The sequence below is a fragment of the Rousettus aegyptiacus genome, unplaced genomic scaffold (genome assembly GCF_014176215.1).
Source record: "Rousettus aegyptiacus isolate mRouAeg1 unplaced genomic scaffold, mRouAeg1.p scaffold_m13_p_6, whole genome shotgun sequence".
Lineage (NCBI taxonomy): Eukaryota > Metazoa > Chordata > Mammalia > Chiroptera > Pteropodidae > Rousettus > Rousettus aegyptiacus.
Genome location: NW_023416309.1, coordinates 73,368,305 through 73,391,611, shown reverse-complemented (window position 1 = coordinate 73,391,611; position 23,307 = coordinate 73,368,305). Strand labels below are relative to the sequence as shown.

The 23,307-nt window shown below is 44.3% G+C and overlaps 2 protein-coding genes across 4 annotated transcripts; one reads left to right on the top strand and one right to left on the bottom strand.

The window, feature by feature from the left end:
* Positions 1 to 3,260: 3,260 nt before the first annotated feature.
* Positions 3,261 to 14,696, bottom strand: TP53 (tumor protein p53). Of its 3 annotated transcripts, none has more exons than XM_016154772.2 (11): positions 14,546 to 14,696; positions 7,536 to 7,637; positions 7,382 to 7,403; positions 7,047 to 7,292; positions 6,428 to 6,614; positions 6,234 to 6,346; positions 5,900 to 6,009; positions 5,398 to 5,534; positions 5,232 to 5,305; positions 4,729 to 4,835; positions 3,261 to 4,127 (listed from the first exon to the last, which is right to left on the bottom strand). In XM_016154772.2, the coding sequence occupies exons 2-11, from the start codon at positions 7,607 to 7,609 to the stop codon at positions 4,046 to 4,048; spliced, it is 1,152 nt and encodes a 383-aa protein (XP_016010258.1). In that variant the 5' UTR covers positions 7,610 to 7,637; positions 14,546 to 14,696; the 3' UTR covers positions 3,261 to 4,045. The 3 variants fall into 3 exon arrangements, with proteins under 3 accessions (XP_016010258.1, XP_036078506.1, XP_016010259.1); XM_036222613.1 differs by having other exon boundaries at positions 7,536 to 7,634; positions 14,546 to 14,678; XM_016154773.2 differs by lacking the exons at positions 7,382 to 7,403; positions 14,546 to 14,696.
* Positions 14,697 to 15,520: 824 nt separating this feature from the next.
* WRAP53 (WD repeat containing antisense to TP53) lies at positions 15,521 to 23,252 on the top strand. Its single transcript, XM_016154769.2, has 11 exons — positions 15,521 to 15,733; positions 15,871 to 16,275; positions 16,460 to 16,558; positions 16,813 to 16,924; positions 20,897 to 20,985; positions 21,213 to 21,303; positions 21,410 to 21,542; positions 22,081 to 22,289; positions 22,489 to 22,592; positions 22,739 to 22,873; positions 22,989 to 23,252. The coding sequence occupies exons 2-11, from the start codon at positions 15,872 to 15,874 to the stop codon at positions 23,182 to 23,184; spliced, it is 1,572 nt and encodes a 523-aa protein (XP_016010255.1). The 5' UTR covers positions 15,521 to 15,733; position 15,871; the 3' UTR covers positions 23,185 to 23,252.
* Positions 23,253 to 23,307: the final 55 nt, after the last annotated feature.

The window sequence follows — 23,307 nt, the reverse complement described above, 5'->3', positions numbered from 1 at the left end:
ATAAAGTTAAAAAAAAAGTGTTGGGCGTTCAAGTAGTCAAATATGCTTAGTTGTTCCTTTGTAGTTTCTGGGTTTCCAGTCACTAGAGGATACTGTTTTCTAGATTCCGGGCAGGGAAGGGGGTGGATTTAATTTCATTTAAGTTTTACATGCACTTTAATTCATCTAGTTTTTGTGTGGTGTAAATTAGGAGTCCAATTTTGTATCCAGTTGTGTCAGCTTTTTATTTTTTAAAAATTCGTGATTTATTCCCATTGAACTGAAATGCCAATTTTGTCCATATAATTAAATTTTCTATTGAAATTTACTTCTGGATTCACTGCTTGCTGACCTTGGCTTGTCTACCACTCCATATACCAAGCCATATCGATCTAATTCTAATAGTTTTATAGTAGTTTTTTTTGACATCTAACAAAGTAAGTTCCTCCTATTCTCTTTTTAAAACTACTATTGGCTATTTTGGGGCACTTAGCCTCCATAAATTTATGGTTTATACAGTTTATGGAAACAAAAATACAAGCTTGTCTGGATTCTAATTGAAATTGCATATTTTTATTTCAGAATTGACTTTTTCCCCCAGGAAATTAAGTTTTCCCATCTAAGAATGTATTATTTTCCTTTTGTTTAGAGCTTGGTTTTAAGTTCTTAAATAAAGTTTTATAGGTTTCTTCATATAGGTCCTGTGCTCTTTTGTGTGCCACTCTTACTTTATTTTAAATATTTTATTGCTTTCATTTTGAATGGAATATTTTCATTTATATCCTCTTGCAATAAGTTAAAATTATTTTTCCATTATCCATCTACCTTACTAAATTCTCTTTAATTCCATCAGATATCTTATTGTCTTGTTTTCATGCACATAATCATGTGATCTCTAAAAGGTAGATATTTTAACTAGTGTTTATCCTCTTGAATGCCTTTAAACCACTGCTAGTGGGTATCTCTTAGTTCTTGATTCCAGGTGTTTTTTTTTAAAATGCCTACAGCACCTGATATTCCTAGGTAGTCTTCCATCCAAGTACTAACCAGGCTTGACCCTGCTTAGCTTCCGAGATCGGATGAGATTGGGCATGTTCAGGGTGGCATGGGCGTGACTAGTTCTTGATTCTAATCAAAATTATCTTAATGTTTAACCCTTAGGTTACTTATTGGTATCATATTACTATTTTAATTAAGTTTCTTTAAAAGAATGGCTGCTGACATTTAATGAAATTCGTTTCAGCATCTGTTGATATATTTTTCTTCCTTAATGTAATGAATTGTTGATAGATTCTTTATTAAGCTTTTTGATTCTGAAATCAAAAAGTGTTAATATTCTTGACTCATCAATGTATTCTGGTACTATTTTGAGATATTTCATCTACATAAATTAATTTGGCTTCTACTTGTTTAGTATCTTATTGTTTTAATATTAATGAAACCATAATTATTCTGCATATATTGGAATTTTCGTTCTTTTCCTATGGCTTGTGATAATTTAAGTAACATTCCGTCCTTGCTCTTTTTTTCTATCATGTACTTGGATTTTTCATTTCAAAATGTATCTTAAAAATATTTTAAAGCCCTTGCTTTTAGATTTATTCTTTCAACCAAATTTGCTTTGCTTCAATAATTTATCTTTAATTTTTAGGATGCATGCTAAATTTCTTTTCTAATTATGAAATCATTTGTCTATACATTTTCCTCTGAGCATTTTTTGCTGGGTTTCATAGATTTGGGGACCCTCTGTTCTTGAAATCAGGGAGATAAGTTTTCTAAAATTTTCCATACCTTGATAGGGACAGTCTTTGAGCTCTTTCAGTTTGAGGGCAAGAGATATATCTGCCATGGGCCCCCAGGGCTTAAACAGTGGTGGGCACAGAATAAGGCACCAGTGATTACAATCAGGTGAGTAGATGAACACACCAGAGGGAAGGAAGCAGGTAGGACCAGAGAGGTTAGGGACTCATTAAATGTCACACAGCTCACAGCAGAGCTGGCCTGAAAACTCACATCTCATAATTCTCAGTCCAGTAATCTATTAACTCACACAGAAGGGATCAGCAGAGCCAGAGTGGATCTGCTTTCTGGAATACAGCAGAAATGAAGCAGACAATCTAGGGCAATGTGAGAGTAGGGGGTGTTGGACGCTGGTCAGAAGAAAATAAGCTTCAAGGTGACTATCTACAGGAGTGAGAGGGAATGAGTTATAAGAACTTCGGTTTGCCAAGGACCTGGTGGGTGGGTAAAGATGGTAAAGTTAAAGGTCTGTGAAAGAGGTAGTTCTGGGTTTCCTGGGGAGTATTTGGCATTTCTCAGTAACAAAGAAAAAAAGTGGTTTTGAGGCCAGGGAGGCTGTTGGCTTCATAGCCATCTGGGATCCTTAGGGTAAGCCACAGTACTCCCACTGGCATTTTAAGCCTGGTTGGTAGGCTGAGGACCATGGCCCAGAAACACCTCCGGTCCTTAGTACTTCTCCCTCTACCCCCAGGGAGGAGGCAGGACAAGACATGTCCCCACTTTCTGGCCACCCCCTAAACATTGGCTAAGGCAGCAGTGGGTGATGGGGAGAGCTTGCCCTCAGCCCCCCTCCCTGGGAGCTGACAGTACTGAAGAACAGGATGAAGGGGGTGGTGCTGAGCTCCCCAACCTCTCCTCCCTACCCCGAGAAGCCCTTTGAAAGATTTTCCTGGCAGAGTTTAAAGCTTCAATTCATTCAAGTGTGTGGCATGAGGCCCAGGATGAGGGGATGCTGGGAAGGCCCCAGCCCCACACCCCAGCCCTTACCTTAGCTGCCCCCACTTCTCAGGGACCTCTGCTGGCAGGCCTCCCCATGCTCTCTCATCATCCAATAGCACCCACCCTCTTTCCCCTTGGGAACCCAGGTATCCAGCTCCTTTCCTGTGGAGCAGATGGCTACCTCAGAGGCTCAGGCTTGCTAAATCAGACATTTAAATCCCATAATCCTTGGTGAGACGCCGACAAGGGGGCAGTAGCTGAATCCTAGAAGCAGGGGCAAGAGAACCTTGTGCCAGCCCTGGCAGGAGGGGAGGAGGGACAGTTGGTTCCTGAGTTATGAATGGTGTAACCCCCTCCCTTTTTATCATGCAGCCTGCAGGCTGACCCAGTCTCCAGCTTTTGTTCTCCTCCCGGAACCCGGGTGTTGGGCCCCCTAGCCCACATTCTCTGGAGACTCAGGTGGCTGTCTCCCAATATCACCTCCTTAATTCACCCCTGCATCGCAGACCCCAGGCAGCCTATACTGGCATATACCCCTCAGATACACGGGTTGTAGCAAAACTTTATTGTAAAATAATACAAAAATGTGGTATAAAAAGGAGAGGGAAAGGGTGTGGGTGAAAAATACAGATGTGCTTTGCAGAGTGCAAAAGAAATTGACCCTGAGCATCTGGGTGAAGTAAGAGATCTTGGAAGACACAGATCCTACACCAGGGATGGAATCCTGCAAGGTATGGGATGAGGTGAAATTCTTATGGGCTGGGGTTCACCAACAAGTTAGGATTTGGCCAGGCTAGCAGAGAAGGGATTTGGAAATTCCCTCCTCTTAACCAGCTGCCCAGTCACAAAAAGCATCAACCCATCCACCAACGGGACAAGGAACCAGCACCCCTGAGAGTGCCTAGTTCCAGAAATACATTATTTCATTAACCCTCACAATAAACCCCGTGAGGTAGGTATAATTAGCATTTTATCAATATGGACTATGAAGTTAGGAAAAATTCAACAACTTGTAATAGCTTCCCTGGCTAGCCTGCAACCCACTGTATGGCTGATTTAAAACCTAATCCTGACATACCTTTACAATCGTCACAGTAAAAATCCTAAAAGCTAAATAAGCTTGAAACATCCCAGCTTTTCCCATCTCCCTCAAAAAACACCAGTGCAGGCCAACTTCTTTAGCAGAGCCAAGGCAAACGGAATTCTAGAGTGTTTCTGAGGCACATCTGTACCAAGCAGACAGAAGTTTAAGCAACTAAGTTACCAAAAATGCAAGGGAAGGGGGATGAGGGTGGGGGTGTTAATGGAGAATAGGAAGCAGAGGACGTCAATCTGAGTCAGGCCCCTCTGTCTTGAGCATGAGTTTTTTATGGCAGGAGGTAGACTGCCCCTTCTTAGACTTCAAGTGGCTGTGGGGGAGATAGAAGGGGAAAGGGAGATAACATCATCTGATTAAGAGGCTCAGGCATCCTCTTCCTAGATCTAGGCTTTGAAAGGTCTAAAATTGGAGTAAGGGGAATTTAAGTTAAAATGGTCACCAACTGCATACATGTTTACAGAACACCTTGGGTACTTGTGTGTATTAATTAATCTCTTACTTGTTCCTTACGGCATTTGACAAAATAGGAAACTGAGCTTGAGAGGGGAGATAACAAGGCCACAAAGGACTTGCTGGTACTCAGCAGGGCTGAGGATCTGCCCTCAAACCCCAGCTCTGTCCGATACTTATATAGTTTTCGGGCTGCTGTTTGAGACCCCCCACCTCTAAGCTAGAGGTTGCTGGAAATGACAAAGAAATATCCATGCTTATATCTGGGCTTGAGGGGTTTGTGGACACCCCCTGAAGCAGTTACATGATCCAACTGGAGGAAGACTAAGGAATGTTTGGGCAAGACCAGGACCCAATGGGAGGGGATCAGTTGCCTTTTACCTTGAAGGTAGAATTAGAATGGAATCCCAGGCTTTTCAACATATGAAGGTAGGAGAGTAGGGCTAGGCGGGAACACTTACCTGGAGTGAGCCCTGCTTCCCCTGGGCTCCTTTCCAGCCTGAGCATCCTTCAGCTCTAAGGCTTCATTCAGTTCTCGTAACATCTCGAAGTTTTTACGTCCACGGATCTATGGCAGGGGAGGAGAGGGATACAGAAGTATTAGACAAAGTCATGGAAACATTTTCATGCTCTCCTCAACAATTTTCTTTTGAAAGATGACCCTTTAAAATGTAGGTTATGGTACAAACTGGCATGCAGAAGTTAGGCACAACAGGAGCTACTGTCTCTAGGCACTACTGCCCTCTGATGGCAAATGTCCTAAATGCAGGGAAAGAAGTCAGGAAGAAAAAGCTTTTTTGAGTGCTAGACTTGAACCTTAACAAGTCTCCATTACCAGAGGAAAGGACGGTTAGGGAATCTGGGCCAAACCTCACATATGCTACACTTCTATCTTTTATTCCCTTATCCAATTCCACTGAGTAGGGGCAAGAGATTGAATATTAGTCTTTCCTAGACTTGGTACCTGAAGAGTGAAATATTCTTCATCCAATGGCATCTTTGGTGAGGGAGAGGAGCTGGTGGTATTGGTGGGCAGTGCTGGGAAAGAGGTAAGGAAAGGTGAGAAGAGTGAACTTGGGGTAGAACTGCACCCTCTCTGCCTCTTCCACTTCCTCGTCTTGCATGTTTACCTCGCTTAGTGCTCCCAGGGGGCTGTTTGGGACAAGGTTTACCCTTGTTTTGGAAATTCTCTTCCTCTGTGCGCCGATCTCTCCCAGGACAGGCACAAACACGTACCTCAAAGATGTTCCGTCCCAGCAGATTACCACTACTCAGATGAGAGAAGGAACAAGGAGGCAGTTAGAAAGGTGGCCACTATCTTCCTGGTCTCCTGCAAACCAGGCCCCAACCTACTTTCAACCACCTTCATCCTATGTGGAGCCTAAGTTTCAGCTCCAGTCATTTAGAGAAGCTGCAGGTAAGAAAGATCACAAAGCTAAAGAAAAGAAAACTGGGAAGGAGCAGCACTGGTTCTACATATGGGGATGGGAGTGAGAGGAAAGGAGGGCTGGTAGTACGGGAGGAATCTGTTGAGAGGCCCGGCACAGGAGACAGTGACAGGCAGAGACTAGGGAGGTATGCGGGTCCCTACCTGGAGTCTTCCAGTGTGAAGGGTGGTATGCGGGTCCCTACCTGGAGTCTTCCAGTGTGATGATGGTGAGGATGGGCCGCCGGTTCATGCCGCCCATGCAGGAGCTATTACACATGAAGTTGTAGTGGATAGTAGTACAATCAGAGCCCACCTGGGAGAGAACAGTGGCCCAAGGTGAGGCCACCCAGCCCTGGGAAAGCCTGTTGTCTCTGTAAGCTGTTTACTCAATTGTGGAATGGGGATAACCATTCCATGCCTCAGTGTTGTGGGAAGGCCAAAGAAGAAGCAGGAGAAAGCTCCCCTATCTCCCGCCCGGATAGCCAATGAAAAACCCTTCCAGGCCCCTCCCCACAAGAGACCCCAGCCAAAGCAGACCTCAGGTGGCTCGTAGGGCACCACCACACTATGTCGAAAAGTGTTTTTGTCATCCAAATACTCAGCACGCAAATTCCCTTCCACCCGGATAAGATGCTGAGGAGGGGCCAGACCTAAGAGCAATTAAGGAAGAATCAGGGACCTGGGGACCCTGGGCACCAGCTCTGTCTCATCTGCAGCCCCCAATCACTCACCATCACTATAGTCAGAGCAGCGCTCATGGTGAGGGCAGCGCCTCACCACCTCTGTCATGTGCTCAGATTTCTTGTAGATGGCCATAGCTCGGACACGGGCGCCCAGCGGGGGCGGGGAGCTGACCCAGAGCTGCACAGGGCAGGTCTTTGCTAGCTGGCAAAATAGCTTGTTGAGGGTAGGAGAGTACTGTAGGAAAAGAAGAATGAATGGAAGGTCAGGGGATCAAGCATCCAGGGGGTCAAAAGAAAAAACACTACTTAAGCATCAACTAGAAGCCATGTACCATGTGGGAAGGGTAACTAAGGATGGCAGAGTTGGGGACTTACATTCCAGAAGCTTATTTACAAAAGCTAAGGAATGAATAAGAGCAAAGAAAAAAAAAAGAAAAAGAAAAGTTCCATGGCTCCATGAGATGCTGAGAAGGATGAAAGCCCAAAGTCAAGGGGGAAAACTCAACTTTTGGACAGAGGTCAAAGGTAACAGACTAAATAGGTAAGATATAGACAGACAAGAAGACAAAGGCTGAGAAAAATTCCAGGGTTCTGAAAAGAAAAACCCAGGGGGATATGGTGAGGCATCAAACTATCACATGGAACCCAGCCGCTCAAGGTCACTGACCGTGCAGGTTACCGACTTGGCTGTCCCAGAATTCAGGAATCCTAAACGAAAATCATAGCAGCCAGGGTAGGTCTTCTGGGAAGGGACAAAGGATGACAAGGGCCAGGAGATGGCAGGTGCTGGGGTGGCAGCTATTGTTGTAGAAGTTGTTGGGCCCCTGGGGGATTCATTTCGATCTTCATCCAGCCAGTTCACAAGGTCCGGGGGCAGCAGAAATTCATCCACTGGCAGGGATATGTCGGGGGGCTGCGAATGGAATAGACAAGAGTCAGAGGGCCAAGTTCCTAGCCCCTTGGCCCTGCAGCTCCTGTTCCCTTCTCACCCCCAGTCCTTACCAGAACGTTGTTTTGAGGAAGTCTAAAAGACAAGAGCAGAAAGTCAGTACTGGTTTTTGCTTTCTATAGGCCTAAGGGGCTGGGAAATGGGGTGGGAGAGTGATTACTACAGGCTAGGCAGTGAACTTGCCCCTCCCAAGAGACCTCTACTCACAGTTTCCACAAGTCTGAAAATGTCTCCTGACTCAGAGGGGCCTCCATATTGAGTTCTGACTGAGGCATATCCATTGCAGCTCCCTGGAAGGCAGTGTGGCTGCTGTCGGGGGAGAAGCAAGGACCCAGCATGAGACACACTCAGAACCAGGTCGCCCAGCCTTGAGGCAGGAGGGCCCCCTTTGACAACACATACCAGGGTCTGAGACACAAGAACCTCCTGACTTCCTGAAGAGTAAGACTCCTCCTTTATACCTTCTCTCTTCAAATACTTTATTACAACCCAGGCTGCCTGCTTCACCCTTCACCAGACTCTCCACACACTTCCTTGAGAAAAAGATAAACAGAAGGACTTCCAATCTTCCCACCACTGAATCTACAAGCCTTCATGAAAAGTGTACCTAACTTCTGCTCTCCTTCCTGGTAATAAGGATGAAGTAACTATCAGCCCATTCCCTCCATCTGGGGGAAGATACTTCCCTTGACCCTCACATTCCCCACATGATCCCCTTTATTGTAAAGCTTCCCGAAGAACCACTGTATCTTCTGTCACTGTTCACCCACCCATTCCCTTGGGTCAGCTCCTTATCCTGGTTTACAAATACCTCACAATCAGCCCCCTGCTTGCCTCTTTGATCTCATCTCCTAGCACTTTTTCCCTTCCCTGATGCTTGAGGTACACTGGCTGCCTTCCTCTTCTCTTCATTCTCCAGTTCACTCAACAGGGAACACTGTTCTCACCATCACTGCAGGGTAGGCTCCTCACTGAGACCTCAACTTGAATTATCATACCTCTTTAGGGATGTTTTCCCAGAACACTCAAAGACTGCCAGCCAAACTCTGTCACCTGCTTTAATTCTCATGGTACTTACACTGTCTGATACCTTTCCTTATTCATGTTTCCTCTAGTTGCATATAAACTTCCTCAGGACAAAAAAGTTCTATGTCTTGTTTATCATACTATTAGCAATAAGTGAATTGTTGTGCCCAGGCTGTGAGCAGGTTATGAGTGGTAAAAGAAGCAAGGGTGACAGAGAAGTGGGGAGGTCCCAGTCTGAGCCAGAGTCCTGCACTAGCCTCTGCTGCTATCATCTCTTTCTCCCAGACCAGCTTTCAAATGGCTTCATCATCTTTCTTTATGCTAAATTTGTCAATCCGCTTTGCTAAGAAACATACATGCTGCAAATTATACTTTTCTTTCTGTTTTGCTGACAAATATCCTCCTGCCTCCAGCAAGCAGCTGCCACTGCTGAGCTCTCTCTAGTCTCCCTGAACTTCACCTTTACCTTTATGTTGATAGAAGGCTTTCTTCCTTATATAATTAGTTTGCAAAAACCTTTTAAAGTGGTTATCTTATTTGTCTAGATAACCACACTTGACACTTTACAGGAGAGGAAGCTGAGTCTTAAAAGAGGTTAAGTGCCCAGGCTCACAGTACACAGGTGATTGAATGAGCTTTATTAAAAAGGAGCAATCCCAAAAACATTTGCCTTGGCGAGGGGATGGGGGAAAAGTATTATGGACTCCCTAGATCGATGATCAAAAGAAAATTGAGACTTTTATGGAAGGGAGCTCAATTGAATGGAGAGGGGCCTCAGAAGTCAAAAGCCCTAGTGTGTGATGTACTGTTACTCAAGTTTGCTACATGACCTTACCTATCTTGAGAGGCTAATTTTTGGCTTCCTCATGTACAGTAACTGAGTTTTACTCATCTTTGTTTCTAGTGCAAAGAACTTGAGACCGAGAAACATAGGCAGCTGTAGCAGAGCATGGGCTCTAAAGGCAGACAGGCTAGCATCCCAGGCTTTCCACTTAAGAGCTGGGAGTTTATTAAACCTTTCTGTGCCTTAGTGTCCTTTGCTCTAAAATAGTAGGACCTTACTTATTAAGGGAAATGTAAAGAGCTGAGAAAAGTGCCTGGCACATAGTAAGAGCGTAACAAATGTTTTGGTTTGTATGATTGTCCCATTTAATTTTTCTATATTATTATTCTAGAGTGAGAAGTTTGATTGTGAATGGGGGAAGCTTTTGTGTATTGTCCCATTAATGCTGGTTCGCTTCCTTCAGGGAACTTCGTTAACATGCCAGGAGGGGCAGTCCTGGGATGGTGGGCCCGAGGTGTCAATCCAACCAGGGGACAGTCCCATGGACACATAGGAGGCTTCCCTCTTTCAGTCCTTGGTAGCAACTAAAGTCTCAATGCTTCATTCAAAATAGCAGGCACAGTCATCGCTATTCCGGAAAACTTTTCAGAGCAGATACTTCCCATGGGTATGAACATCAGGGAGCCAGGATACCATAAATTGTCAAAAGCTGAACCAGACCTAAAAGGTTGGGGAGGAAATGAACCCAGTTGGGACTCCAAAGAAGGGAGGGCCAGATAACTATATCATAACAATGGCTGCTGCTTATAGGCTCTATTAGGGCCCACTGCTTTCAGTGGCTTATCTCATTAATCCTCTCAAAAAGCCAGGAAGGTAGGTATTATCACCATCACCAGCTGAGGGAACTAAAGTTACAGGAATTAAGTCACTTACCCAGGCTCAGAAAGCTCCCAAGAGGTAGGGCCAAGGATTGGAACCTGTGCAGTCTGAGGCCACACCCAAGCTCTAAATAATTATACTCCTCTGGCTTCATTCACAGTCGGGTATAAAAAAAAAAAAATTCTGGCCAGAGCTATTTGGGGGGAAAAATTGCTTCTGGAAAGTAATAAGGCAATGTCACAAAACTGAAAACACACAAACCTAACTCAGCTAAACCTCTTCTAGGTAGACTCCCCAGAAAAGCAGTTGCACAGGGGCAGCAGGATTCTTGCACAAAAATGTTTAAGTCAGTCTTATTTCTAATGTTAGGCAATAAGAAACAATATTACTACCCATCAGTAGAGATAATGGCTAAATTAAATGTGGTATACTCACCCATAAGACAAATTTACTATTGCAGTTTAAGGAAATGAATTTATCTGAATAGATGTAGCCTGATATAGCTTAGAAATGGATTGGGTGAAAAATGTGATTTGAAGGAAAAAAGCAAAACATGGTAATGAAAGTAGTTTATGTAAAAGTATAAAGCCACATATTGCTTATAAACATATGTATGTAAAAGTATGAAACACAAGCAAGAATAAAAATTCACAAAACTATAATATGATGGTCTCAGAGAGGGGATAGTCATGCTCATGGAACTGGGGGTATATAGTCAAAGGGAGTTTTAGCTTTATTAACAGAAAAAAAAAGATGGTATCCAAACATTACTTGTGCAATTAAATTTTGACAAAAATAAGACACAAATAAACTCTGTTCTATTCATTTGTTGTCATCCTATTGCAGCGTTACAGTAATCTTTAAGTCAGGTAGTTTAAGACCTTCAACTTCGTACTATTCTTTCATATTGGAATCAGCTTGTGAAATTCTACAAAAAAAGTCTGCTAGGGTCTTTTAATTAATTAATTAATTAATTTTATGGTGACATTGGTTAATTAATGCCTGGTAGGATTTTGACTGGGGTTGAATTAAATAATTTTGGGGGGTATCAACATCTTAACATCATTGAGTGATTCAATCAGTGGATATGGTACCTTTCTCCATTCTTTAAATCTTCCTTAAATTCTCACCAGTATTTTTATAGTTTTCAATATAGAACTCTTGTCCAACTTTTGTTAAATTACCAGAATATGCCATGATTTTGGATGCTATTGTAAATGGCATTGTTTTTAAAATTCATTTTCCAAGCTTAGATTCAATGGTTGCTATCATGCAAAAATACAATTTACGTATGGTGCTTTTAAAGCACGTATCGTTGCTATAACAACTTACTAGTTCTGGTAGTTCTTAAATGGACTATTAGGATTTTTTTTGAGTGTACACAATCATATCATATGTGAATAAAGTTTTATTTTTTCCTTTCTAATCTTTATTTCTTTTTCTTGCCTGGTTAAGACCTCCAGTATAATGCTGGAGTGGCGAGAATCGAATCCGTTTCTTGTTCCTGATTATAGAGGAAAAGCATTCAGCCTATCACTATTATATATACTGTTAATGGTAACTTGATTGGGGGTGCCCCTTCATCAGACAGAGGAAGTTTTCTTTTCCTACTTTTCTGGGAGGCTAGTTTTTCTTTTTTAAAAAATCACGAATAACTGCTACATATTGTCAACTGCTTTTTATACATCTGTTGAAATGATCACAGGATTTTAATCTTTTACACTGATTTCTGAATGTTAAATGAACATTATAGTCATGGATAGCCTCCACTTGGTCAGGATGTATTTATCATTTTTATATACTAGCAGGTTTGATTTGCCAAAATTTGTCAGATTTTTGCACATAAATGCTAGCAGGAATATTGGTTTAAATTTTCTTGTAATGTCCTTGTTTGATTTTGCTATCAGGATTATGCCAGTCTATCCAAATGAGTCAGGCAATGTTACCTCCTCTTTATATTTTCAAAAAGTTTGTGTACGATTGCTATTTCTTCCCCAAATGTGTAAAGAGTAGGACAAAGGAGACAGATAGAAAATAGTACTAAGATAGCAGACTTAAACTCAAACCTAACAATAATTACATTAAATATAGATGGACCAAGCACTCCAATTAAAAGCAATTCGGTGGGAAAGTAAGGCTATTTCAACAAGAGCTAGAACAATTGGCTATCTATTTAGGAAAAAATAAAATAAAACAGAATCTTGACTCTTATATCATAAAAAAAATATTTTAAGTTAATTATGGCTCATCGACCTGAGGGTAAAACCAAAAACTATAAAGATTCTAGAAGAAAATACATGAGAAAATGTACAAGAGTAATCTTCATGACCTTAGGTTAAGATTTCCTAAATGGGTCACAGCAAACAATTAAAAGGAGAAAGATGAATCTTCTGTTCCTTTAGGCAAGCAACAGGTCAAGAGAAAACACATTTATCAGACAAAAGATAATCAACCGTAGCTGGAACATAAAAACCATTACAATTCAATTAAAACATTTTTTAAATGGGGGAAAAGACTTGGAAGAGCCGCTTCACAAGACATAGGAATGGCCAATAAGCACATGAAAACTGATGAACATAGTTAATGGTACGATCACTCTGAAAATTAGAATTTTTTATAGTTAAAATAGAGATCTACTCTCTACTTCTCTTGACCTAGCAATTTCAATCCTAAGTATCCACTCAAGAAACATGAAAACTCATAACCACAAAAAGAATTGGCCAAGAATGTTAATAACAGCTTTATTCCAAATAACCCTAACCATGAAACAAATGACCATCAAAAGAATGAACAATCGATGGTTGATTCATCTAATGTAACATACTAAGTAAAAAAGAGCAAGATACGGACACACCACCGATACATCATGCAATAACATGAATTTAACAAACATCATGCTTCAGGAAAGCCTGATACAAAGGAGCACAGACTGTAAGATTCCATTTACATGAAGTTCCCCAACTGGTAAAACGAACCCATGATGACAAAAATCGAGGTGGGCGCCGGAGATAGACTGGCAAAAGACACAAGAAACTTCTCCGAGGCAATAAAAATGTTCCGTACTTTGAAAGGCGTTACAGGGTGGTTAACCGCTAAAACTTGTGTCTAATTGTAGTGGGTGTAAATGCAACCTCAATTTAGAAAAAAAATAAACACATTGGTACCGCGCAGTGTCTGTTTCTCAGCAGGTGCATTGTAAATGACTGAATAAAATGACCAGGTCCTGTGGGATGAAGATGCAGGACTGAAGTCTGGGTGTTGGACTGCGAACGGGCTCCGCCGCCTCCCACAGGCGACAACTAGTAAGGGCTAGGGCGCTGCACTTCGGACCTCGGGGCCACCCCGCCCCAAGGTCCGCCCCTTCCGCTTTCACGACGTTCAGTCTGCGTCCGAAGTTGGAATGGCTTAGTCCAAAGCCAGACGCAAGATTAGTTGTTTCTCCGCCAGAAACAAACTATCCGTCGTTACACTGTTTCATCATTTAATTCTCAAATGTACCATCCACGAAAGTACCCAGGGTTTTCCCTATGCACTTTTTAAAACCCTGTCCCACGTAATGGTAGCTTCCGCCTAGATCGCAGTCGCCCTGGGTGGAACACACCATTCGAAGAGGGGGAGGGGTTGAGGTTCGCATCAAAACAAAGATCCCCTTCCTTTCCGAAAGCCCTAATTGAGTAGTCCAGAAAGAAATAAAATTAGAGGAGATTATCAGCCTCCCTCGGCAAGTAATAGCCACCAGCCTAAAAAGCTTTTTCTTTTTCTACTTCCCTCTCATCGAGTGAATATGAGTTGCTCCAAAGAAAGAAACCGGAAATGCTACAAGTGGCAGAAATGTATATGTAGACCCAAACAATAACAGGGCTCCTGGGCCTCTCAGACCAGGACAATCCTCCCCGGTTTCGCAGGCAAACCTCTCATTCAGCACTTTCCACTTTCACAACTGACAATATTTAATTGGATTTTCTCTATCTAGCGGAGCCGGAGGCAGGTTGGAAAGATTACTCCAGGAAGGACAAAGGTCCGAAAGTTATGGGACCTTAGCAGCGTGGGCTTCCCAGATCTGCGCGAATAATCATTTCGGAATGGAGCCCAAGATTCTACCAGAATACTATGGCTCTAAAATTTCAAGAGCTATAAGTTTCCAAAGTTCCGAGATTCGAGTCTCGGTCTCTGATGTTCTGTGCGTTATTTCAGGATTCCCCACAGCCGGAATGGAGGTAGAAGGGTGGGGAAGAAACCCTCAGGCCAGCAGAAAGTTCCCCAAAGTCCTACGCTGTCGCCCAGGTTTTCAGCTTTGAGTTCAGCTAGTCCTAACTATAAACACTCAGGCCTCCCAACGTTGCATTCCTGTTAGTGCCTCCAGCCAAGCTTCTAACCCGCCCCCGCCCCCGCCACACACACACACACTCTAAATCGCCCAGTCCCCAATGCCCAACCCCCAATCCCCACTATTTTCCCTAGCTGAAAATAAATGGAGCCTATGGCTCCTGTCTCAGAGAGGACTCATCGGGCTCAGTCAAGAGCTTACCCGAACCTCAGGGGAGCGTATTATTGTCCTGGGAAGCACGCTCCGAGGCCGGATTCCAGGTGTACCCCGGGGCCCAGCGACCACCTGCACTCAGGATGGTGGTTCTAGACTTTTGAGCTCAAAACTTTTAGCGCCAGTCGGAGCACATGGGAGGGGAAAACCCCAATCCCAGCAACCCCCGCGAAGCTTCCGGCACAAAGGGGGACAGTGGCCATGACAAGTAAGGGCAAGCAATTCGCCAACGGGCGAAGGCCGTGGGACTGGAGAATGGGAGAGGAGGGCGGGGAGAGTCAGGTTTCTCGCCGTATTGGTGCTGCAGCTACCGACATTTTGGGATAGGGAAGTTCGACAAGTCAGAGCCGTAAGGATAGAATTGGCGGAAACCATTTTGGAAGACTCCTGGTGCCGTGTCAAATACGAAGGTGGAACGGAGAAAGAAAGCCTTTGCATTTGCTGTTCTCTCCGCCTGGAACACTCCTCTCCCAGATAGCTGGACAGTGTCTTCTCATCAGCTAAAATGTCACCTTCTAGGAAAGTCTTAATATCCCAATCTAACGTATTTCCTCAATACTTTGTATCAGTCTATCTTGTTTTATTTCCTTCACATCTCTTATCACTATCTGAAAAGATTTATTCCTTGCCTTTAATACACAGTAACATAGTATTTGTCCACTGTCTTACTCAATTGTGTTTCTCAGTGCCTTACGGTACTGGGTGGCAAGTAAGAGCTCAATAATAAGTGTTTATTGAATGAATGAAGAGACGTAAGTCAAGAATTTGCCGAATGAGTTGCAAGAGGTTCAAAACCTATAAAATCAAATATAGCACTAGCGCCCTCTGCAGGTGAGGGGGGAAGTAGGCGCTTTAAGAAAGACCGCGGGAGCGCAGGCGCTTCGCGTCCCGGCAGAAACTTTCGGACTACAACTTCCAGCAGCCACTAGGAGTCCTAGGGCTTGATGGGAATGACAAACCGTGATTTGGTACGTCCCTGCCCCGCCCCTCCGGTGGGTCGCCCGCGAAATTTTATCCGAACAGCGGAGGTCCAATCGAAAAGTGTTCCGAAATCGCTCGAGAGCAAGTGGCGCATAGCAACTGACCCGGCCTAGGGCCAGCGTGCTTTCAACATTGTCCCGGTTGGCTTCGCCTTTTGGGGGTCGTCTTCCCCCTCCCGGAAGAAGGAAGATACAGGTGGGTTTCTTCAGCCTGCGTCGCGGATCCTTATGGACTTTGAAGCTGTCTCGGTCTCTCCGCAGGTCATCCAGCTGGTAGCCTGTGGGAAGAGGGCTGCCTGGCCGAGGCCAATGTCTGCCGCGTTTCTTCTGCAGTATGAATACGCCAGAGGCGCCACCGTTAGCTTCAGACTGCCCGCCTTCAGACCAGGCCCCAGCTCCAGCCCGTATCTCTTCTCAGGCTTCCCCAGTGGATAAAAATACGGACCCTGAACTGATGCCACCGCCATCCGATGGGGATGAACCGCCCCACATGTCTCCAGATCCCATGGCTGGCTCAGCTGTGTCCCAGGAGCTAGGGGAGGGGGACCTAGCCTCTCTCTCCACTCCGCTGGAAACAGGGTTTGGCACCCCTGGTGAGTGGAGCCCTGGAATCGAGGAGCAAGAACTTTCTGAAAGTGTGAGCTTTCTTGCAGAAGAAACGAATAGGCCAGAGTTAGGATCTGAAGAAGCCATAGAAGGTGTGTCTGAGGAACCCACTCCTGAGGATGAAGGATACCCGTAAGTGGTATTGACAGTTGACTCAGGAATCTGAGGAAATTGGAAGTGTGAGATGTATGGAAGTGTGAGATACACTTTATCTGCCAGTCCTCAGCCCCACTTCTCCAGGCCTATTTCCTCTTTGCTTTGGAAATTCAGGTTTGTTGTCCTCCTCCCCCCTTCTTCCTTCCCATTTTTCTTCCAGCACTTGGAACTACAGCTTCTCCCAGCCACCTCAGTTTCTCAGTGGTTCCTGGTCAGAGTTCAGCACCCAGCCTGAGAACTTCTTGAAAGGCTGTAAGTGGTAAGGAAAATGGGGTAAGGAGATAATCACACCAAGATTTTCACCTTAAAACACTACATTAACTGGGAAAATATTCCACCAGAGGTGGGAATAGGATTAAGAATCTCTTTTAGACTGAGTTTAAATTTCATCTAAGATTGTCTCTTCCATTTCCATTAAGGTCTTGGGAGCTTACCTACTCCAAAAGTAGGCTCAGCCCTAGCTCTACACTTGGAAAACATAGTCCAGCTTTCTAACTCTTGCCTTACTCCTAGGGCCCCTGATGGTTCCTGCATCTTGACCAATAGTGCTGATAACATCCTACGGATTTATAACCTGCCTCCAGAGCTGTACAACGAGGGAGAGCAGCTGGAATATGCAGAAATGGTAAGGGTAAGGGCTGTTTCAGCCCTTTATCAGACACTACACGTTTAAGTCTTTCCTGTAGATGGAAAAAGTACAGTCCACATGTTTCCCGTTCACAAACAGAACATTTCTTCACCATGAATTTCTATAGGTACTATTTTCCACCCTGAATTCTGAAGTCATTTGAAGAAATGTTTGTCCATTCATTAGTCAGGAATATGTGTTTTCCATAAAAGAGTAGTAGATTTCTCATGGCAGTACTTAATTGACTTACAGATGTTTATTGAATGACTGCTAATATGTCTGATAATGTGTTTGGTGCTGGGATAAAGTGGTAAATAAGACAGATGAGTAGGTTTGCTTTCTTGTTTGGCAGATAGACAACAAATAGGTAAACCAATAAATAATAATCAAGTTTATTACAGATTATGATAAATGAGAGAAATAAACAGAATGAGGAGAGGCAAACTAGAGGGTACCACTTAGATAAAATGGCGAGGGAGGAGATCTCTGAAAAGGAGACATTTGAGTTAAGACCTGAAGGATTATGAGGTCTATCATCTGAAGAGGTGTAGAAAAAGCATTTCAGGAAGAGACAATGATCTTACAAAGACCCAGAGCTGGGAAAGAGCTTCCAGTCTTCAAGGAACAGAGAGAAGGCCAGTGTGCCTGGGCTGTGGTCAGTAAGGGGGAAAGTGCTAAGGATGGAGAGGTGGCTAGTAGCCATATTGTGCTGGATCTTGTGAGTAGGGCATTTGGAATTTATTTGGGAAGCCATGGGGGAGTTTCAAAGTAGAATTGTTAAATGATGGCTGAAGTTTAGACAGTGGGCAACAGTGAAATCAGGGAGACTCATTAGGATGCATTTTTCATAGTTCAGGTAAGAAATGATAGCGGCTTGGTCTAGGGTGATGTTAGGAGAGATGGAGAGATGGGGATGGATTTGAAGTGTTATTTAATAGGACTTGGAGGTCCTGTTTTGGACATTTAGGTTGTTTCCAGGATTTATATATATAAATTATTCAGTGAATATCTTAATGTGTTTTGATGGAGATTCTTTTCATAAGAGAAGTTATATGAGTGAAAAATACTGTATGTCAGACAGTATCAATATTTGTGTGTGTCTTGTGAAAGATAGCTTGTTAATTTGTTTTCAAAGATTTTTAGAGTGCTGTTAGCATTGTGAGTATGTATACCAGTTTCAGCCCAACCTCACGGATTAGGTATTTTCATTTTTAAAGTTTAATATTTGGAAATGGATAAAGTATGCACAGATGGAGAAATTAGGGGAGGACAATTTTTGGTTATTTTCGTACACCTGTGTGCTGCTTGTTCCCAACGTAGTTTCCCAATAACTCTTCTCCTTTCTCTACCATTTCTGGAACTCCTATTCCTAACTGTATAGTCTCATCCCTGAGTAATCTTCTTCCCTTGTGGCTCTTGCCTGAGGTCTTTACTTCCCCCTCTTGCTCTCTTCAGGGTAGACTGTGCATCCTCTGTGCCCTATATATCTCAGGGTAGAAGCCCTCATTCCAAAATTCTATGTCCAGACAGTTGTTCTTTCTCTTTGTAAAAACTTTTTCTTTGAGGCTTATGCTTTCTGATTCTCCCATTCACCAAGGACATTGGCACATCATAGCCCTCCTGTGAGCCCTAAGTTTTTCTACCATCTTCGTCACCCCAGGTATTCAAACCAGAAGTCAGGGTCTCATCCTTTATTCTTTCTTTTCCCTAACTCCCCACATCCAATAATTACAAAATCCCATCAAGTCTACCTAATCTTTCTAATCTGCCTACTTCTCTCTACTTCATAACCTCTACTTTAATTCAGGGTCCTATTATTGACCTTTATATTGCTGGAATAGTTTCTTGTCAATATTTGCTCATTAAAACACTCAGTGTTGGGAAACAGTGGTGAGCAAGACACATGGTTCCTGCCTTCTCAGACACGTACGATGCAGAGCAAGGAGCACGAAGGGCTATAGGAACATGGAGCAGAGCAACTTGCTCAGCTTAGGGGGTTAGGGATGGCTTCCCAGTGGAAGAAACATCTAAAAGATCTGAAAGATAATTAGGATTCAACCAGGAGAAGTTGTTGGGGGAGGTGAAAGAAGAATATTTTGAACTTGAACACTAGTAAGTGTGAAAACTTGCAGGTTGAGAGTATGGTGAGTTGGTACCTTCTGAGAACCGAGAGCCAAAATGGTAGGATGTAGAGATTTTAAAGGAGTGAGTACAGAGATATGAGCCATGAGAGGTGGATAGGAGGTTGATGATGCCTGGTAAATGAAAGTTTTGTTAAGGAGATTGGGTTTTATACCGAGGGTTATATGGAGTCATTGAAACATTTTAAGAAGGCGACGCTGCACAGAATTTCAATTTAACAGGGTCTTTATAGGGCCTTGATGTGGCTGTAGTGTGAATAATGGATGGGCAGGGTGGAGTGTGGGGTGCAGGGAGTCCCGGAGAACATGTAGAGCATTGCAGAAATGCTAGCAAGAAGGCAATGGCTTCATATGGAATGAAGGGGTGTGGACAGGTTCAGGAGAAACCTAGGAGGTGGAATTGGCAAGATTTAGTACTGGGTTAGGCCAGGAGTAGCAAGGGAGTGAAGAATAGTAGTTGAAAGTAGGCGCTCAGATTTCAGGCTTGAAAATTGGCTGTGGAGCTCAGGAAGAACAGCAGGCTTAAAGGTGGCAGTTGCAATTTCTTATGGACAACTTGAATTTGAGTTACCTGTGGGATGTCCAAGTGGAGCTTACTACTAGGCAGTTGGATATATGGGTTTAGAGTAAAGAAGTGTAAACTGAATTCATGGCTGGATGACATCATCCTGAGGGCCAGCAAATAACTGACAAAGGACTGGTATCCAGTTGATTTAAAGATTCCTTCAAATCAGTAAGAAAAAGACAATCTAGTAGAAAAACAGACAAAAATTACAAAAAGTTGTACTTAAATTGCTAATAAACATAGATAAATGTCTAACCTCAGTAATAATGAAGGAAATGCAAATTTACATCGTAGTGAGATACCATTTTACAGCTTTCAAAAATTGAGAAAATTAAAAAATCCTGGCAGTACCAACAGGATGCAGAGCAACAGGGACTCTCATGCTGTTGGTATGAGAGTGCATCAGATGAGCACTGGAAAAAACATGGCATTATCTAGCAGAGTTGGCAAAGCGCATACTGAGGAGCCCAGTAACTTCCCTCTTTAGCAGAAACTGCAGAGAAACCCTCCCACATGTGGATCAGAATGTTAAAAAGTACACTAGCCAAAAAAATGGAAAAACATCAGTGACTATCAATACAGAAAGATAGGTGAGTGGAATACTGTACAATAGTGAAAATGCATGAATAAGAGCTAAATGTGTCACCATGGTGAAATCTCAACAATTGTAAAGAGATGCATACAGTGTGATACCATTAATATTAGGTTTAAAGGCATGTAGGACAAGGTTTTTTTTGGTTGTTTTTTTGTTTTTAGCTCTGTATGACTATATTCCTAAAGAAATATGTGAGAATTATAAATTCAGGATAGTGTTTATCTCTGAGGGAAGGTTTCATTGGAAAGAGGTTTTAACTGTTTTGTATAATATTTCATTTCTTAAGCTGGGTGGAGGAGTCACAGGGTAGGTTTTTTTTGTTTTTAATACTTCTTTGCATGTTTGGTACCTAGTAGGTGCTCAATAAATATGCATATCATTGGTTGGTTCTTTGTCTTCGGGTTGGGAAATTATTTGTTTTTTCCTCTCTAAGTGTTTAAAAAGCTAAAGGATAAATCCGTATGGCTTTTGGTGGCCCAGATCTGACATTAGAGTCTATGCTGGCCCTTGAATATTGAGATCAACATTCTGTTCTTCATATTAATCCTATCTGCCTTCTCCTGCCTGGGTTAAATACCAACAGTCTCCCTCTGCCATAGAACTGTCGGAGGCCTGAGTCTGCCTCCTTCCCCTACCGATGACCCAGGCATTCCCAAATCTCTGTCCAGGCCCCTGTCCTTCGGATGGTGGAAGGTGACACCATCTATGATTACTGCTGGTATTCTCTGATGTCTTCATCCCAGCCAGAGACCTCCTAGTAAGTAATGTCCTTTGCCTCCCTTACCCGACCTGCCCCTCCCCCCTCCCCACAGCAGTTTCAAGGGGACCCTCTACTGAGAAAATCAAGGGCTTCCCAGGGGTCTCAGGAGGAAAGCTTGGTGTGCTCTTCAGGCGCTCTTCAGATGCGAGCTGAGAGGGCTGGTTAGTTGGCTTCCTCCCCTTCCTTTGACAGCACTGGGGCCTCAGTGTTCATGTCTCTCTCAGTGTGGCCAGCAGCAGCCGGGAGAACCCCATTCACATCTGGGATGCATTCACTGGAGAGCTCCAGGCTTCCTTTCGCGCCTACAACCACCTGGTAGGGACCTTCCGCCCAGCCCCAGGGCTTGTCCTGGCCCAGCTTTCTTTCCTTGAGGATGGCTGAGGCTATGCTAGTCCTGTTTTCAGCTCTTTCTTTCCCCTAGGATGAGCTGACAGCAGCCCACTCACTCTGCTTCTCCCCGGATGGCTCCCAGCTTTTCTGTGGCTTCAACCGGACTGTGCGTGTCTTCTCCACAGCCCGACCCGGCCGTGACTGTGAGGTCCGAGCCACATTTGGTAAGCATCTGTGCCTCCAAAGGAGGAGGAAAGATGAGGGTACTTCCACATGCAGATGGCCTTGTGTAAGCCAAGGGGGTCACATGTCAGGGATTACATCCTCCTCTGTACAGCCCTGGGAGGTAGGCAGTGCCCAGTGGGCAGAAGAGAAAACAGACTCAGGTAGGGATGCAACTTTTCCAAAGTCAACCTGCTGATTGAAGATCTGGTTCACTCCTGAGCCCAGGCCCTTTCGGCTATATACCTTTTGGTCTCCAAAATCTTAGTATCTCTAAGAAATTGGAGGTGAAGCCGATTCTATTTTCCTTTAAGCCTTCAGCTTTCCATCTCTTCCAGGAAAAACAGATTTGAGAGGAGAGAAGTAGGTCTTGGGCATTTAGGTCCTTTGGGAAGATAGAAGGATCTGGGGAGTATCAGAAGTCTTCATCCTGTTTGTGACACATGGGCTCTGGAACAGGAGATAGAGTTGCACCTCTGATTAGCCTAATTAATGTTAGGTGCTGTTTCCCCTCCACCACTTTGTTCCTTCCCTTTTTAGCAAAAAAGCAGGGTCAGAGTGGCATCATCTCCTGCATAGCCTTCAGCCCAGCTCAGCCCCTCTATGCCTGTGGCTCCTACAGCCGCTCTCTGGGTCTGTATGCCTGGGATGATGGCTCTCTTCTCGCCTTGCTGGGAGGGCACCAAGGGGGCATCACCCATCTCTGCTTTCACCCCGATGGCAACCGCTTCTTCTCGGGAGCCCGCAAGGTAGGGGCCATGTCCTGAGATGCCAAAGGGCAGTATGCGGGAGGGGGATATTGTCAGATATGTTTTGGGTTTAGACATGGGGGAAAAACCAACTCAATCTAAAGGAATGCCTATAAACCTTGAGAGAAGCAGAGATGTCTTGTGGGGAGGGGTGGTAGTGGTGAAGAGTGGACTCCAGGTCCCTTTTCTGTGTCTTCAGGATGCGGAGCTTCTGTGCTGGGATCTCCGGCAGCCTGGTCATCTGTTGTGGTCCCTGAGTCGGGAAGTGACCACCAATCAGCGCATCTACTTTGATCTGGATCTGTGGGTGACCATGGGTCCTTCCTGCCCAGGGCCCCAATTCCCACAGGGATGCCCACCTATAGCCCAGATCCCAGCCCCTGGTTGTGAGGGGTTCCTGCCCTAGAATGGTGACTTAATCCCAGCAAGCCTTTGCTCTCTTCCCCCAGGACTGGGCAGTTTCTAGTGAGTGGCAGCACTAGCGGGGCCGTCTCTGTATGGGACACCAGTGGAGCTGGGCATGAGGGGAAGCTGGAGCCAGTGCTGAGTTTTCTGCCCCAGAAGGACTGCACCAATGGAGTGAGGTCATCAGTTAATTCTATAGATCTTGGGGCTTGGGTTGGGGAGGAAGGTGAATTGCTGAGGGAGCAAGCATTCTCTCTCAGGGTGCTGATAGACCCTACTGGTCTCTCCTTCCAGCCTGCATCCTAGCCTGCCTCTGCTGGCCACTGCCTCTGGTCAGCGTGTGTTTCCGGAGCCCACGGAGAGTGGGGACGAAGAGGAGCAGGATGTGGACCTTCCTCTGCTCTCCATGCGCCACACCCACCTTGAGTGTCAGCTTCAGCTCTGGTGGTGTGGGGGGAGCCCAGACACCAGTAACCCTGATGCTCAGTAGGGTGAGAAGGGTCAGGGAGGGACAGAAGGAGGTGGGGATGAGTTTATATAAAGAGGTTTTTATATGTACTAGCGTCTTTGTGTCTATTTGGAGAGGCAAATGATGGAGATGGGGGCCAGGAGG